We start from the raw sequence: 17126 nt of genomic DNA, 5'->3' as shown, positions 1-17126 counted from the left end.
ACTTCGTCAAGTGTCCCAGTAATGTCCTCCATAGCTGTTTTCACCCAGTCCAGGACTCCATCCGAGAACGCACATTGCACTTAGTCGTCATGTCTCTTTGGCCTACTTTCATCTGGATCAGTTCCCCAACCTTCCTTTGTCTTTCTTGACATTGACATTTGTGAAGAGTGCTTGGCAGTTACTCTGTAGAATTTCCCTCAATTTTAATTTTCCTCTTGTTTTCCCATGATTCACTTCAGGTTATCTATTTCTGGCAGTAAGCAATAGAAATTGCTGTGTCTTTCTCCGTGCATTGCATTAGGAGACACGTGATGTCAGTTTTGTTTCAGTATTGATGACGTCAGCTTTGATGGTGGAGTCTTCATAAACACTGCTGACATAATAATGCTCAGACTGTAAATAAAAGATATATTCATCTTTTCTCCCTTGGAATCGTGAATGTTCGTCATCAGGAAAAGCTCTCAGTATTTATTGTTTATTATTTTAAAAGAAAGAAGTCTAAGATGTCTGAATGTAGTGGGGATTGAGCCAAGTTATCTTAAAACTCGGTTTTGAGTTTCCTTGAGGAGCTGTCAGTGAGTCATTCTTACGGCCCACTAAGGCAACGGGCTGTCCCTTAAAAAGCCCTAGGGGAGCTCCTGGGCTAGCACATAGTAGGTGCTCAGGCAATGTTTGTTGAAATTTTAAATTTTCATGAATCCAGAAAAATGACTGAAAAATGAAACATCAGAAAAAGCAAGTTTCTAAAATAAAAGTATGTAAAAAAAAATTTGAAAAAAAGGAAAAAGAATCGGCAAATAGCTAAGAGCAGTAGCCCAGAACATGTGACTAATAAGCCAAACTCTGGGTGGAAAATGTGATATTAAATATTTTTTTCCCTTCCTTTTTTGCCCGTGGGGCCTTTTCTGTTAAAATTAGTGTAGCTACTTCTGCTGAGCAGAATGGAAATCATTTACTTTAGCAGACGGGGCTTCCTTTGTCTGAATATAATGTGGGATGGCGTCCTTCCTCTTCACATTTTAATTTGCTACTTAAAACCTGGAAAAATGAAGACTTGTTGGCTAATTTCCAGACTAGCAGTTTATAACTCCTTTTGAAGCAAAGCCTTTGAGCACTGGAAAGTAAATTCAATTAGCTAATCTGTAATTTCCTGTAATTTAGTTTAATGCACTTTAATATCTAAACTGTCAGAGAGAGAGACATATTGTTGAATGGTGAGTCTGACCCTGCCTCCTGTGGGGGACATGGCTTGTGGCTGGTGTTCTTTTCAGAGCATGAACTCCTTTTCCCCGTGTGGCCGGCTGGTACCCTGCCTGGCTGGTGTCCTTGCTCTGCAGCATCCTGCTCAGGACCCAGGGTCTCTGCAGTGCCCCCTCTGGGGAACATCTAACTCTGCCTGTCCATGGGCTGGAGCACCTATGCCAGCAGGGTCCTCTTGCAGGGCTGGGGCACCTGGCTCCCCACGGCCTCAAGCCATTTCCTCCACACCTCTAAGAGGCCCTGGTCCCTCTTTTTCACCCTCTCTTGTTTCAACAAAGCCATCCTCACTTCCTCAGGCCCCGAGTCTAGCAGGACCAGCCTCGCATAGGTGGTTGCCAGACCCCTTGTCCACCTCCTCTCTGGTCAAAGCCCAGGACCCCACTCCCTGGGGAGGGCATCCTGCAAGCAGATCCTGGGGATCTGGTTTTCAGGCCCTTTGAGGAGCATCTGACATACCAGCAAACGCTTCCTGCTGCCTGCCCATCAGAGGCTTAGGCTGTCCTCACTCATGCCTTCTTTTGACCCCACTGGGACCTTCAGGACATCCAGGTGATGGCAAGGTGGGGTCAGGCCATCCCTGCATCCCAGGCACTCCCTGAGTATGCATCCGGAGGCTGGGGGTCGCCACTTCAGAGGTTTTCACCGCCGAGGCTGTCTTTCTGTCATGTAAAATAGCACATCCTTGGGCTTCTCCTGGGAGAACCCGTACAGCTGTTTCTGCTGGTGCCCTGGGGAGTGGGAGCCCGGGCACTGGGGGCCGTTGTCCCCTGTGGGAAGCAATACATTTTCCGATGTCAGGGTTTCTCCGCCTCGCATTGGGGACATTTGGGGCCAGATCATGCTTGGTTGTGGGGGCTGTTCTGTGCCTTTCAGGATGTTTAGATGCCCCCTTGAGCTCTACCCACTAGACACCCCCTCCCCCAAGACTGTGATCACTGAAACTGCCTTCAGACTCTGCCCAGTGTCCCCTGGGTTAAAACTGCTGCTCTGCACTTGTCTACACACCTTAAAGCTAACTTCTGTCTCATCATAAAAGTCACACATCTGCACCCACCAGGGAAATTTTAGAAAACAAAAAGACAAGTGCACAAAAAAAGGAAGGGGAAGTTTTCCCTTAATCTTTCACTTTTTTTTTTTGTCTTTTTGCCATTTCTCTGGCCGCTCTCTCGGCATATGGAGGTTCCCAGGCTAGGGGTTGAATCGGAGCTGTAGCCACTGGCCTACGCCAGAGCCACAGCAATACAGGATCCGAGCCGCATCTGCAACCTACACCACAGCTCACGGCAACGCCAGATCCTTAACCCAGTGAGCAAGGGCAGGGACCGAACCCGCAACCTCATGGTTCCTAGTCGGATTCGTTAACCACTGCGCCATGACGGGAACTCCCTGTTGTTGCTGTTGTTGTTTAGAGCTGCACTCATTGCTTTTGGAAGCTCCCAGGCTAGGGGTGGAATCAGACTTGCAGCTGCCAGCCTACACCACAGCCACAGCAACGTGGGATCCGAGCTCATCTGCGACCCACACCACAGCTCACGGCAATGCCTGATCCCCGGGCCACTGAGCGAGGCCAGGGGTCGAACCCTCATGGATTTGTTTTTGCTGCACCAAAAGGGGAGCTCCCTTTCACGTTTTTTGCAATCATGCATTACGCAAAATTTTGTGCCTTTCACTTTTTCTTAAATGTAATAGTAAAGCCATCAGGTTCATATTATTAATTTAATTTTATGTTAGGTGCGTGTATCATCTCCAGGTCACTCTCTCTGATCTATTCACTTAGTCTTAATGGAAATTGTCTCAGCTCTTCACATCTGCTGGGAGTCTGAGGACTGACCTCACTTCACTTTGGGGCAGATGGGGTGGGGCCTGCCTCACAGTCTCCACCTGGTTCCTCTTTTTTTTTTCTTTTCTTTTTTTAGGGTCTCACCTGCAGCCTATGTAAGTTCCTAGGCTAGGGGTCGAATTGGAGCTGCAGCTGCCAGCCTACACCACAGCCACAGCAACACTGGATTGGAGCCGCATCAGCAAGCTACACCCCAGCTCACTGCAGGACAGGATCCTTAACCCCCTGAGCGAGGCCAGGAATCAAACCCGCATCCCCATGGATATTAGTTAGGTTCTTATCCCCATGAGCCACAATGGGAACTCCTCCTACTTGGCTTCTTGAATTCAGGACACAGGCAAGGAAGGATGTCCTGGTTCTTGGGGAGTCGAGAATCATCTCAAGCCCTACTGTTAGCTGGTGACATTTTGTATGTTTGACAGAATTCTTGTTTTCATCTGAATGTGACTCTCTCATCTATCTGTATTCAACATTAGCGCCTGTAGTAGAGTGAGTTCACTCCTCTGAAATGTGTGTGCCTAAATAGATGTTATTTATTATTTCTTAGCATTGGTTTGTTTACATCTGAAGCAGCATTTTTCTGACATGTGGCCAGACGCCCACAAAGCCTCTTAATAGCTGCAAAGCACAGGATGTGCTGAAGGACGTTCCGCGAGAAGCATATTACCATTTAGGTTCCAAAGGGCCTTCGCGCCCATTATTCACAGCCCCAGGCAGGAATTCTATCACTATGGGCATAAAAATGTATTGAAAAGTGATGATGCATTTGACAGGAAATACTGAAGAGTTAATCATACTGAGTGAAGGACAAGGTTAAAGTCGATGAATCTCAATTGGTCACCTGTGGCCCTGCGGGTCAGCTTGCAGGTGGGAGACACACTGCACTTTGGCGCCAGGCTGCTGCAGTGGCTCTCACGGTTGTGCCCATGGCTTTCAACGTCTGGCTCTGATGGCAGGGATTTTTTATTTTGCTTAAACACAGATAACATAAAATGTACTCTTTTGACTATTTTTAACTGCACAGTTTAGTGGCATTAAGTATGTTCGCATGGTTGTGTAGCCATCACCATTATCCATCTCTGGAACTTTTTCATCTTCCCCAACTGGAATTCTGTCCACATTAAATAGTCACTCAATGTCCCTTGTTCCCTTCAACCCCTGGCAACCTCCATCTTACTCTCTGTCTGTGAGAACTTGACTTTTCTAGGGACCTCATATAGGAGGAATCATATAGTATTTGTCTGTCACTGGCTGATGGTGTACTCAAGGTCCATTCATGGTGTGGTGTGTGTCAGGTTTTTTTTTTTTTTTTTTTTTTAAGACAGAATAACATTTCACTGTTTGGTTTAACCATCTGTCTGGTCAATGGACACTTGGGTGTCCAATCACCTTTTGGCTATTGTGAATACTGCTGCTATGAACATGCATGAACAAACCTGTTTTAGTTCCTGCTTCTTTGGAGACAGACAGACAGACAGATAGATAGATAGATAGATATAATATGTATATAATCTTTTTGGATAGATATATACCCAGAAGTGGAATTGCTGGGTCATGTGGTCAATCTACGTTTAATTTTTTAAGGAAACGTCATACCAATTCCCATAGCAGCAACATCGTTTAACTTTCCACCAGCAATGCACAAGGTTTCCAGTTTCTGCACATCCTTGCCAACACTTACGATTTTCTGTTTTGCTTAATTTTGTTTTAAATAATGGTTATCCTTATAGGTGTGACATGGCATCTCGCTGTGGCTTTAACGGGAATAATCATTTACACTTGCATAGTGTTTTGCTTTTTTATTTTAAAGTCTCTTCTCATGTGAGTTCATGTTTGATCCCCTCATAGGTGATGGGTGTTTGTTTTGACTCTTATGCCAGGTGTCCCAGTCTGAACTCGTCAACTCTCTTTCTTTTGTCATTCCAGGGCTTATGCTGCAAGTTAGATCCACTCCCTACTGCCACCTCCCAGCTGTGTGACCTTGGCAGGCCACTTAGCCTCTCTGGTCTTAGGTTCTCACCTGTAAAATGGTAGTCATGCCTCTTACCATATTAAAATATTAATACCCTCAAAGTCGTAGCACAGGGCCAGATATTTAGCAAATACTCCATGTTAGTTGTGGCTGTTGCTATTACTTTTACAATCTTCCTATCGTGGCAATGACATCGCTCCATCGCCAGGCACAGAGTCATTGTCCTCGGATTGTGTGTGCTCTCCTTCAAAATGCCTCTTGGGTTCCCACCTTCCTTCCATCCCACCTCAGTTCTTCCCAGGATTCTTCAAAGTGAAAGGGTCTCACTTTCATAATAGATTCCTAAGTAATTGCCTGGCAATGCTTCCTCCTCCAGTTTTTCCTTTAAAAATATCATATTCCTGTTCCAAAATTACTTTCATCATCTTTTTTCTAGCTTCCAAATCTACAGTGGGTCCTCATGACATAGCAGAATACATTCCAGTTCTGCGGGCTGGTTTTCCTGTTTGAATTTTCATTCTTGTTTTTGTATTTCACAATGACTTTGTTGAGGTATAACCTACCTCTGGTAGAACGCACAAATATTTAGTGTAGAGCTCGCTGGAATTTTGCACATGCGTATGCAGAATATCTGACACCCAGATCAATACTTAGAATATGTCCAGACCCCAGAATGCCTCCTGTGCCATCGCAAGCCAGTAAACCTCCATCTCATTCTTGAACTTCTCATAAATGGGAGGGTACAGAGTGGCCTTGCACCTACATTTTTCCTTTCCTCCATCATTTTGCCTTTGATTTTCATTCATGCTGTTGTCTGTTCTTTTCTACTGATGAGTGGTACCCAGGGATACCGCACAGCTGCTAGGCCTGTTCTTGTGCGTGTCTTCCAGGGAAGGTGTGCGTATGTTTCTCTTGGATGTATACCTTGCTGGATCAAAGTGCAGGCTATGTTTCTTGTTTCATTAAAAAAAAAATTTTTTTTTTGTTTGCTTTTAGGGCTACTCCCATGGTACATGGAGGTTCCCAGGCTAGGGATCTAGTTGGAGCTAGAGCTGCCGGCCTACGCCATAGCCACAGCAATGCCAGATCTGAGCTGCATCTGTGACCTACACCACAGCTCACGGCAAGTCCGGGTCCTTAACCCACTGAGCAAGGCCAAGGATCAAACCTGCAGTGTCATGGCTCCTAGTCGGATTCGTTTCCACTGCGCCATGACGGGAACTCCTATTTATTTATTTATTTTTTAATTTTTTTGACTATAGGGAATTCCTGTCATGGCTCAGTGATTAATGAACCCGACTAGCATCCATGAGGACTCGGGTTCCATCCCTGACCTTGCTCAGTGGGTTAAGGATCCGGCATTGCTGTGAGCTATGTTGTAGGTCACAGATGGGGCTCGGATCTGGCATTGTTGTGGCTGTGGTGTAGGCCGGCAGCTACAGATCTGATTCAACCCCTAGCCTGGGAACCTCCATATGCTGCGGGTATGGCCTTAAAAAGACAAAAAAGACACATAAAAATTTTTTTGGACTATAAAATTTCCCTTCACTTCGTTGAAGTCTGATTTACATAAATGAAATCCACCTCTTTTAAGTGTACAGTTGCGTGAGTGCTGGCAGTTGTATATACAGTCATTTAATTACCACCATAAAGAAGATACAGAACATTTTTATCTCCCTTTTCAAATTCCCTTATGCTTCTTGTGGTCAATAGCTGTTCCCAGGTCTGCTCCAGGTGACACAGTATTTTCTGGCACTATAATTTTGCCTTTTCTAGAACGTTGCATAAATGGACTTAGACCAAATGAGGTCTTTGGGGTCTGTTTTCTTTCATCCACCACAGTGCTTTGAGGGTCACCTATGCTGTTGAGTGCCATTGCTGGTAGGGATGGAAAATGGCATAGCACTTTGGAAAACAGCTGAGCAGTTAATAAAATTAATACATATTTACCATACAACCCAGCAAAACACATGTACACAGTAGATAAATGTTCATAGTATTATGACTCATAATAGACCCAAGCTAGAAACAAGCTGACCATCCATCAACCAGTGAACAAACAAACACATTCTGGTACGTACCTGCTCTAAATACCACGTAGCAGTAAAAAAAGAATGACTTACTAATGCCTGTGACCACATGGACTCATTTCTTGTTCTATTAAATTTTTTTCTTTTAAAAATTTAATTAAAAAACAATAGATGCTTATCATAATGAGTCAAAGAGCTTAGAAGTACAGGAAGAAAAGGTAAAGTTTCTCTCTGTTCCAATTACACCTGCTTGAGATGAAGTACCACATAAGCACATTTTTTCGCATACATACGTATATCACACACCACACACATACATACAAACACACACACAGGAACTCTCCCTCTTTTTCTTAGAAACGGATTGGTACCACACTCATTTTCCCCCAGTTTGCCTTCTTCATGAACAGATCAGTAGATTTGGGTCTAATTCATTATTATTATTATTATTATTATTTAATAGCTGCAAGTCATGCTACATGACAGTTTTGTCAATTCTTATTTTTGTTGTTTTGCTGGACAAAACCTTGGGGCACAGAAGTCAGAGTCCTTTCTCCTTGGTGCGGAACTCTGATTTCCATAGTGTTGCTTGAGATGTTGCTGCTGCAGAGTCACTTCTCAAGTTCATACCGTCTTTTTTTTTTTTTTAAACTCAGTGAATTTTATTAAATTTGTAGTTGTACAATGATCATCACAACCCAATTTTATAGCATTTCCATCCCAAACCTCCAGCCCATCCTCCTCAGCCCCCAACTTATCTCTTTTGGAAACCTTAGGTTTTTCAAAGTCTGTGAATTAGTATCTGTTCTGCAAAGAAGTTCATCGTGTCCTTTTTTTCAGATTCCACATGTAAGTGACAGCATATGACATTGGTGTCTCACTGTCTGACTGACTTCACTTAGCATGATAATTTCTAGGTCCATTCATGTTGCTGCAAATGACATTATTTCACTCCTTTTTATGGCTGAGTAATAGTCCATTGCATATATGTACCCCATCTTCTTTATTCACTCCTCTGGCAATGGACATTTAGGTTGCTTTTATGGCTTGGCTATTATATATAGTGCTTGAATGAACATTGAAGTACATGTATCTTTTCAAGTCATGGTTTTCTCTGGGTAGATACCCAGAAGTGGGATTGCTGGATCGAATGGTAATTCTATTTTTAGTTTTTTGAGGAATCTCCATACTGTTTTCCATAGTTGCTGCACTGGTTTACACTTCCACCAACTATGTAATAGAGTTCCCTTTTCTCCACACCCTCTCTAGCATGTATTGCTCATAGACTTTTTAAAGATGGCCAGTCTGGCTGGGGTAAGTTGGTACCTCATAATAGTTCTTATTAGCATTTCTCTGATAATTAGTGACATTGAACATCTTTTCATGTGTTTTTTGGCTATCTGTATGTCTTCTTTGGAAAATTGTCTGTTTAGATCTTCTGCCCATTTTTCGATGGTTTTTTGGTTATTGAGCTGCAGGAGGTGTTTATAAATTTTGGAGATTAATCTCTTGTCAGTTGCTTCATTTGCAAATATTTTCTCCCATTCTGTGGGCCATCTTTTCAGTTTGTTTAGGATTTCCTTTGCTGTGCAGAAACTTTTAAGTTAAATTAGGTCGCATTTGTTTATTTTTGTTTTTATTGTCCTTATTCTAGGAGGTGGATCTGAGAAGATATTGCTGTTGTTTATGTCAGAGAGTGTTTGCCCTATGTTTTCCTCTAAGGGTTTTATATGATCCAGTTTTGTTTGTTTGTTTGTTTGTCTTCTTAGGGCCACACCTGTGGCATATGGATGTTCCCAGGCTAGGGGTCTAAGCAGAGCTATAGTTGCTGGCCTAGGCCAGAGCCACAGCAACGCCAGATCCTAGCCATGTCTGTGACCTACACCACAGCTCACAGCAATGCCAGATCTTTAATGCACTGAGCGAGGCTAGGAATTGAACCCACAACCTCATGGTGCCTAGTCGGATTGTCGGATTTGTTTCCACTGTGCCACAATGGAAACTCCTATCCAGTCTTATGTTTAGATCTTTAGTCCATTTTGAGTTTATTTTTGTGTATGAAGTTAGGAAGTGTTCTAATTTCATTCTTTCACGTGTAGCTGTCCAGTTTTCCCAGGAACACTTATTGAAGGGACTGTCTTTTCTCCGTGGTATATTCGTGCCTCCTGTGTCATAAACCAGTTGATGGTAGGTATATGGGTTTAATTCTGGGCTTTCTATCCTGTTCCACTAGTCTATATTTTTGTGCCAGTACCATACAGTTTTGATGACAGTAGCTTTGTAGTATAGTCTGAAGTCAGGGAGCCTGATTCCTCCAGCTCCATTTTTCTTTCTCAGGATGGCTTTCACTACTCTGGATCTTTTGGGCCTCCAAACAAACTATAAAATATTTTGTTCTAGTTCTCTGAAAAATGTCCTTAGTACTTTGATAGGGATTGCACTGAATCTCTAGATTGCCTTGGGTAATATAGTCATTTTGACAATATTGATTCTTCTAATCCAAGAGCATTTTATGTCTTTCCATCTATTTCTGTCATCTTTGATTTCTTTCATGAATGTCTTATCGTTTTCGGAGTACAAGTCTTTTGTCTCTTTAGCTAGTTTTATTCTCAAGTATTTTATTCTTTTTGATGTGGTGGCAAATGGGATTGTTTCTCTGATTTTTCTTTCTGATCTTTTGCTGTTAGTATATAGAAATGCAGTTGATTTCTGTGTATTAATTTTGTATCCTGCAACCTGAAAATTCATTGATGAGCTCTAACAGTTTTCTGGTAGCATCTTTAGGATTGTCTAGGTATAGTATCATGTCATCTGCAAACAGTGATACTTTTACTTCTTCCTCTCCAATTTGGATTCCTTTTATTTCTTTTTCTTCTCTGATTGCTGTGGCTAGGTCTTCCAAAACTATGTTGAATAGTAGTGGTGAGAGTAGACATCCTTGTCTTGTTCCTGATCTCAGTGGGAATTCTTTCAGCTTTTCACTGTTGAGAATGATGTTAGCTGTGGGTTCGTCATATATGGCCTTTATGATGCTGAGGTAGGTTCCCTCTATGCCCACTTTCTGGAGGGTTTTATCAGAAATGGGTGTTCAATTTTGTCAAAGGCTTTTTCTGCATCTGTTGAGAGAACTTTATGGTTTTTATTCTTCAGTTTGTTAATGTGGTGTATCAAACTGATTGATTTTTGGAAACTGAAAAATCCTTGCATCCCTGGGATAAATCCCACTTGATCATGATGTACAATCCTTGTATTGATGGATTTGGTTTCCTAGTATTTTGTTGAAGATTTTTGCATCTATGTTCATCAGTGATATTGGCCTGTAATTTTCTTTTTCTTTCTTTCGTTTCTTTTTTTTGTCTGTCTTTGTCTGGTTTTGGTATCAGGGTGATGGTGGCCTCATAGAATGAGTTTGGGAGTATTCCTTTCTCTGCAGTTTTTTGGAATAGTTTCAGAAGAATAGGTATAAGCTTTTCTCTAAATGTTTGACATAATTTGCATGTGAAGTCCATCTGGTCTTAGACTTTTGTTCGTTGGAAGTTTTTAAATCACAGTTTTAGTTTCAGTTCTTGTGATTGGTCCATTCATCTTTTCTATTTCATCTTGGTTTAGTCTTGGAAGATTTTACTTTTCTAAGAATTTGTCCATTTCTTCTTGGTTGTCTGTTTTATTGGCATATAGTTGCTTTTAGTTGTCTCTTAGGATCCTTTATATTTCTCTGATGTCCATTGTAACTTCTCCTTTTTCATTTCTAATTTTATTGCTTTGAGTCCTCTCTTTTTTTCTTGATGAGTCTGGCTAAGGGTTTATTGATTTTGTTGATCTTTTCAAAGAACTAGCTTTTAGTTTCATTGATCTTTTCTATGGTTTTCTTTGTTTCCATTTCACTTATTTCTGCTCTGATCTTTATGATTTCTTTCCTTCTGTTAACTTTAGGTCTTATCCGTCCTCTTTCTTGTTGCTTTAGGTGTAAAGTTGGGTTGTTTGTTTCCTGATGTAGTCTTGTATTGCTATAAACTTCCCTCTTAGAACTGCTTTTGCTGCATCCAATTTGCTTTGTTGCCATTTGCCTCTAGGTATTTTCAAAGGGTTCATGCCATCTTGAGCAATTTATGGATGCAACCTTTCACCAATGCATAGAACTGGGTTTTAACAGTGTTGATTTTACCAGTTTTATGGCCAAAACAAAGATGCTGTTGTTTTCCTTTGAGGTTTTTGTGTGCCAGAAAGGTGACACCTTTGCAAGTTATATTTGCTGGCTGGTTTCATTTTCTTTTTAATAAATCACTTTTACATCAGTTGCCTATTTTCTTTTTTTTCTTTTTTCTTTTTTTTTTGTCTTTTTGCCATTTCTTGGGCCACTCCCGCAGCATATGGAGGTTCCCAGACTGGGGTCTAATTGGAGCTGGAGCTGCCAGCCTATGCCAGAGCCACAACAACACGGGATCTGAGCCATGTCTGCAACCTACATCACAGCTCACTCAATGCTGGATCCTTAACCCACTGAGCAAGGGCAGGGATCGAATTCCTAGTCAGATTCATTAACCACTGTGCCACGACGGAACTCCCAGGTGCCCATTTTCCTATCAATTTGAGGAGCTTTTTGCACATTTTATATATGCTGGAAACATTTTACAACATAATTTTTTTTATTAGGGTACAACTGTCAGTGATTCCTTTATGACTTGTAGTTTTCCTGTTTTGAATATCTTCCTCTCTGTGAGATTATACTAATGATTTTTAAATATTTTACTTTACTTTACTTTTTACATGTGGACTTTTTTTTTTTCTTTTGGGCCACACCTGTGGCATGTGGAATTTCCTGGGCCAGGGATTGAACCTGTGCCACACTAATAATCTGAGTTGCAGTGACAAAATTGGATCCTTAACCTGCTGAGCCACAAGGGAACTCCTACATTTGTATTTTTATTTCACCTCTATTAAGATTCAGGTGACCGGAGTTCCCTTATGGCTCAACAGAAATTAATCAGGCTAGTATCCATGAGGATGTGGGTTTGATCCCTGGCCTTCCTCAGTGGGTTGGGGATCTGGCATTGCTGTGAGCTGTGGTGTAGGTCATAGATGTGGCTTGGATCCTAACGTGGCTGTGGCTTAGGCCAGCGGTTGTAGCTCCAATTCGACCCCTAGCCTGGGAAACTCCATATGCTACAGGTGCAGCCCTAAAAAGCAAAAAAAAAAGATTCAGGTGCCCAAACTGGAATTCCCCCATTATATTGAAATTCCACCTTATCATTTACTAAATTCCCTTATGTGCTTGGCCCTGTTTCTGTGCACTATTTTAGCCCACTGATAGCTTTTGTCTTCCATGTGCCAATAACCTATGGTTCTGGCCTTGGTGGCGGTGTAGTCATGTTTCTGATCTTGGAGGAGGTGTCGAGCCTTGCTAGTCTTTCTTGTTTAAAAATATTCTTCGTGGAGTTCCCGTCGTGGCGCAGTGGTTAACGAATCCGACTAGGAACCATGAGGTTGCGGGTTCGGTCCCTGCCCTTGCTCAGTGGGTTAACGATCCGGCGCTGCCGTGAGCTGTGGTGTAGGTTGCAGACGCGGCTCGGATCCCGAGTTGCTGTGGCTCTGGCGTAGGCCGGTGGCTACGGCTCCGATTCAACCCCTAGCCTGGGAACCTCCATATGCCGCGGGAGCGGCCCAAGAAATAGCAACAACAACAACAACAACAACAATAACAACAACACAAGACAAAACAAACAAACAAACAAACAAACAAACAAAAAATATTCTTCAGACTGTCAGGATGGTCTAATGCACCAGACTCAAGCTAAAAAAACTTTTCACAGGTTTTGAACTTTCTTCTGCATCTTCGCATCTTATTGTTTAGTGCAAAAAATCTCATTGGAATTACAATTATAATCAGATTGATTTATTGCTTTGGGGGAATTTACATTTAATACTATTATGCCTGAATTATTTGGGGACACTTATTCAGCTCTTGTGGTGTCCTCTGATAATACCGTACACTTGTCTTCATGCACGCCATGACCCACATGTTACACGCTGTCCTGTGCCTTGCATGGTTTTGGCCTCAGTGTGAATGGGGGTCCCCACCTTCACCCCACTATTCCCCTTTCTCTCTCCTCACTGCTATTAGAAGGAAACCTGGGAACTATATCTAGTCACTTATGCTGGGGCGTGATCTAGTATAATGTGAGAAAAGGAATGTATCTATGTATGTGTGACTGGGACCTTGCTGTACTGTAGAAAATTGACAAAACACTGTAAACCAGCTATAATGGAAAAAATAAAAATCACTTAAAGAAAAAAAAAAAAGAAGAAGAAGAAGGAAACAAGCCTTCTTTCTCTCTCTGTTACTAAACCTTCCTATTACTTCCCAGTGGTGGTTTTTCCTTATGTCTCTTCGACGCTGTGGTTGCTCCCAGCGTTCATGACACGTCCTTGTGGGTTACCTGTCTGTTTTCTTGGTCCCCGTTCAAGGTCCTGCTCTGGGCCATTCCTCTGCGCTCTGTAACTGCCTCCTGGGCTCTTCCTGGTCCAACCTTGTTTCCCTTCATTTCTAGGCCTTTGCCCACCCTCCCCTTTCCTGCAACGGGCTTGGTACCCTTCTCAGCAGAAAGGACCCCCAAACTTCCAGGGGTCAGCCTGTGCTTAGGGGCAAAGGATTTCCCCACTCTGACCCTGAACTTGAAGGGCCGTGGTCTTCCCTCTCTCTGAGGCCTTTGCCGGGTCACACACGGTGGGCCTGGATATGGGTCCCTCCTTTTCCTCAATCCGTGCACTTGGTCTCCCTTGTCAGCTCTGAGTCCTCCCCCGTGCGGGTGGCTGTCTGTCCCCGCTGCCCACAGGGTTTGGCTGCCCAGTGCATGCTTGATCCCTGAGAGGGAGGGGTGGCCCAGGCTCAGCCCAGTGCCAGTGCTGGCCTTGTGCTCTTGGCTGACCTGCTTGGCCTCCCTGAGTCCCGGGAGGGGAGTGAAATGAAGAGGGGCCTAATGTCTGCTCCCCTGTGCCTGGTTCTCTGAGTGGGATGCTGCGTCTGAAGGCCCTCTCCTGACCCGGCTCATCAATGCTGGGCACCACCCATTTTGTATATTCATAGGAGTGTCTGTGGTCTGAATGCTGTGCTTGAGTAGCCCTTTTGGGGGCAGCTCAGGAGTGCTGAGTGTCCTCATAGGAAGGGAAGGCTCACAGCTCTGGGGCGGAGCCCAGTGTCACCCAGCAGTGCTGCCCCCTGGTGGTTGTGGGCTGGGGCTACAGGGCAAGAGTCACACCCGAGGGAGTTCCTGTTGTGGTGCAGCAGAAGTGAACTTGACTAGTATCCAAGAGGATGCAGGTTTGACCCCTGGCCTCCCTCAGTGGGTCAGGAATCCGGGGTTGCTGTGAGCTATGGTATAGGTTGCAGACGTGCGTTGAATCTGGCGTTGCTGTGGCTGTGGTGTAGGCTGACAGTGTAGCTCCAACACGACCCCTAACTTGGGAACTTCTATATGCCACAGGTGCTGCCCTAAAAGGCCAAAGCAGGAAAAAAAAAAAAAAAAAGAGTCACACCTGAGGGTGAATGTCCCAGCCTGATGGAACCTGCTCCTTTTTACTGTGTGACCTTGGGGGTGCCCACTTCCTCACCCACAGAGGCTGATGGCAGGGTGGTCCCTGGGTGCATTGCATGAGTTAAGGTGGCGGGGGCCTCCTCATCAGCGCCTCTAAGAAGACTCAGGGCTGGAAAAGCCCAGTGGATCTAATTCAGATTTTGACTCTTCTAATACGATGTGATCCTGGGAAGAATTAACTAACTTCTCTGAGCTCAATTCCGTTTATCTTAGATTATTTTTCCCCAGGGGATGAAGGACGGTGCGTCCATCACGGGGATGGTGTCCAGGGAGCTGAAGGGCAGCAGAGGCCAGCTCTCTCACTCCTAGGATGCTGGCTCAACACTGTGTATGTGTGTGTGTGTGTGTGTGTGTGCGCGCGCGCGCGTGCGCGCGCGAGCCCCCTCCTACCTTAGAGTCCTTGTTCGTAGGGAGCTTGAAGACATTCCTTCCTGGTCCTAGATCCCCAGTCCCCTCTTTCTCTGCCCCTTAAATCGAGGATTACCTTCACCCACAGCAACTGCCCAAATATATTTCTGTTTTTGTTTTCTGTTTTGTCTGCACTCGCAGCACATGGAAGTTCCCAGGCCAGGGATTGAACCCACATCACAGCAGCCATCCAAGCCACAGCAGTGACAGTGCCGGATCTATAACCTGCTGAGCCACGCGGGAACTCCCAAATACATTGCTTTGAGAGTTTTATCAGTGTTTCCTCGTGTTTCCCTCGCCCCCCCATCCCCTCTTGTCCTTTCTCCCCCGCAAATGCCATCAGAGGGATTTTGTTTTCACATCTACCTAGAAACAGGCAAATAGGACAGAAGGTCAGACAAGAGGACTAAGAAGGGAACTCTCTCCAAATAGAAGCGCCTGGGATGAAGAGTCTGTTGAATGATCAGAGAAGGGAAATGGAGCTTGTCTAAATAAACACCAGCATGACGCTCGCCTCCCACAGGAAGGGTGGCGTTAACACCGTTTATAAATGAGGATGGATCAAACCAGCATTTTCTCTCTTGCTTTACAGATGTGCTCTCTCACTGAAAGGCACTTTCTGAGGACCCTCGGAGCGGGCCACCATGCCCTGGGAGCGCCCTGGTCACCTCTGTGGCCCACGAGGGATGCTGACTCCCGCGTCTGGAATTCTCCAATTCTCAGGGGGCCCTGTGCCCTCCTGCAGTGGTGGCCTCTGCCTGCTCTTCTCCCTCCCACGTCTCCCCCCCGCCCCCCGCACTTCCCCACATCTCAGTGGCCCTCCTGTCCTTTGCACAGGGCCCATCTGCTGTCCTTTTGTCACCTTGTAGCTCTTGCTTGTTATTAAATCTATTTTTGAGAAAAACAATCCATTGTGTCTGTGGAGTATTTATTTCTAGAAATCTGTACTCGGTTTTCCTGTATTCCATGCTGCTCCTCTCCTAAAGTTAGTTTATGTGATGATCTGTTGTTGTCATCTTATTTTTTTTTTTTTTTTGCTATTTCTTTGAGCCGCTCCTGCGGCATATGGAGATTCCCAGGCTAGGGGTTGAATCGGAGCTGTAGCCACCTGCCTACGCCAGAGCCACAGCAATGCGGGATCCGAGCCGCGTCTGCAACCTACACCACAGCTCACGGCAACGCCGGATCGCCAACCCACTGAGCAAGGGCAGGGACCGAACCCGCAACCTCATGGTTCCTAGTCGGATTCGTTAATCACTGCACCACGACAGGAACTCCTTATTTTTATTTTTTGCATTGGTACTTTTTTGTTGTCTTATTTTTAATTTTTTTAATTTTTAATTTTTATTTTGCTTTTTAGTATTGCACCTGCAGCATAGAAGTTGCTAGGCTAGGGGTTGAATTGGAACTGCAGCTGATGGTCTACACCACAGCCACAGCAACCCCAGATCCAAGCTGCATCTGAGAGCTACGCGACGGCTCACGGTAACACCGGATCCTTAACCCACTGAGCGAGGCCAGGGATCGAACCCGCATCCTCGTGTAGACGATAGTCTGGCTCTTGACCCGATGAGCCATGATGAGAACTCCCGTTCTTATCTTATTAATAAAATGCTCGGGTCCCGCGTTGCTGTGGCTCTGGCGTAGGCCGGTGGCTACAGCTCCACTTAGACCCCTAGCCCAGGAACCTCCATATGCCGCGGGAGCGGCCCAAGAAACAGCAAAAAGACAAAAAAAAATGCTGACAGGGAGGATGTTTGGGGGCCATTGCACCCTGAAAGAGGCTGGAGTGTGAGGGGTTACCTGCCTCTCTTTCCCCTCCTCTCCTCTGACTCTCAGGGGCTGCCCTGAAGTGGGGAGCCCACTGAGATGCCCCCCACCCTGGAGTAGGGAGGAGGAGCAGTCTGATTGCCACAGCCCCCTGACTTGCTGGGAGGCTGGCACGAGCTCCCCGCTTCCCCGACCCACAACGTGATGTTAGGAGCTGGGGTGGGGGAGGGGGAGGGAAGGCACCCGGGTAGGCA

The 17126-nt window shown here is 44.7% G+C and overlaps 1 protein-coding gene across 1 annotated transcript in view; it reads left to right on the top strand.

Moving 5' to 3' along the window:
• LOC125116655 (SHC-transforming protein 3-like) overlaps nt 1–16009 on the top strand; it is a 74514-nt gene extending 58505 nt beyond the window's left edge. Inside the window, exon 4 of the mRNA XM_047762087.1 lies at nt 15695–16009. Within this exon, the coding sequence (XP_047618043.1) occupies nt 15695–15725 (31 nt within the window). The 3' untranslated portion in view covers nt 15726–16009. The remainder of the gene's footprint in view (nt 1–15694) is intronic.
• The last annotated feature ends 1117 nt before the right edge of the window (nt 16010–17126 follow it).

The sequence above is a fragment of the Phacochoerus africanus genome, chromosome 15 (genome assembly GCF_016906955.1).
Source record: "Phacochoerus africanus isolate WHEZ1 chromosome 15, ROS_Pafr_v1, whole genome shotgun sequence".
Taxonomy (NCBI): Eukaryota; Metazoa; Chordata; class Mammalia; order Artiodactyla; family Suidae; genus Phacochoerus; species Phacochoerus africanus.
Note: the sequence above shows the minus strand (reverse complement) of the source record. Positions and strands in the feature narration are given on the sequence as shown.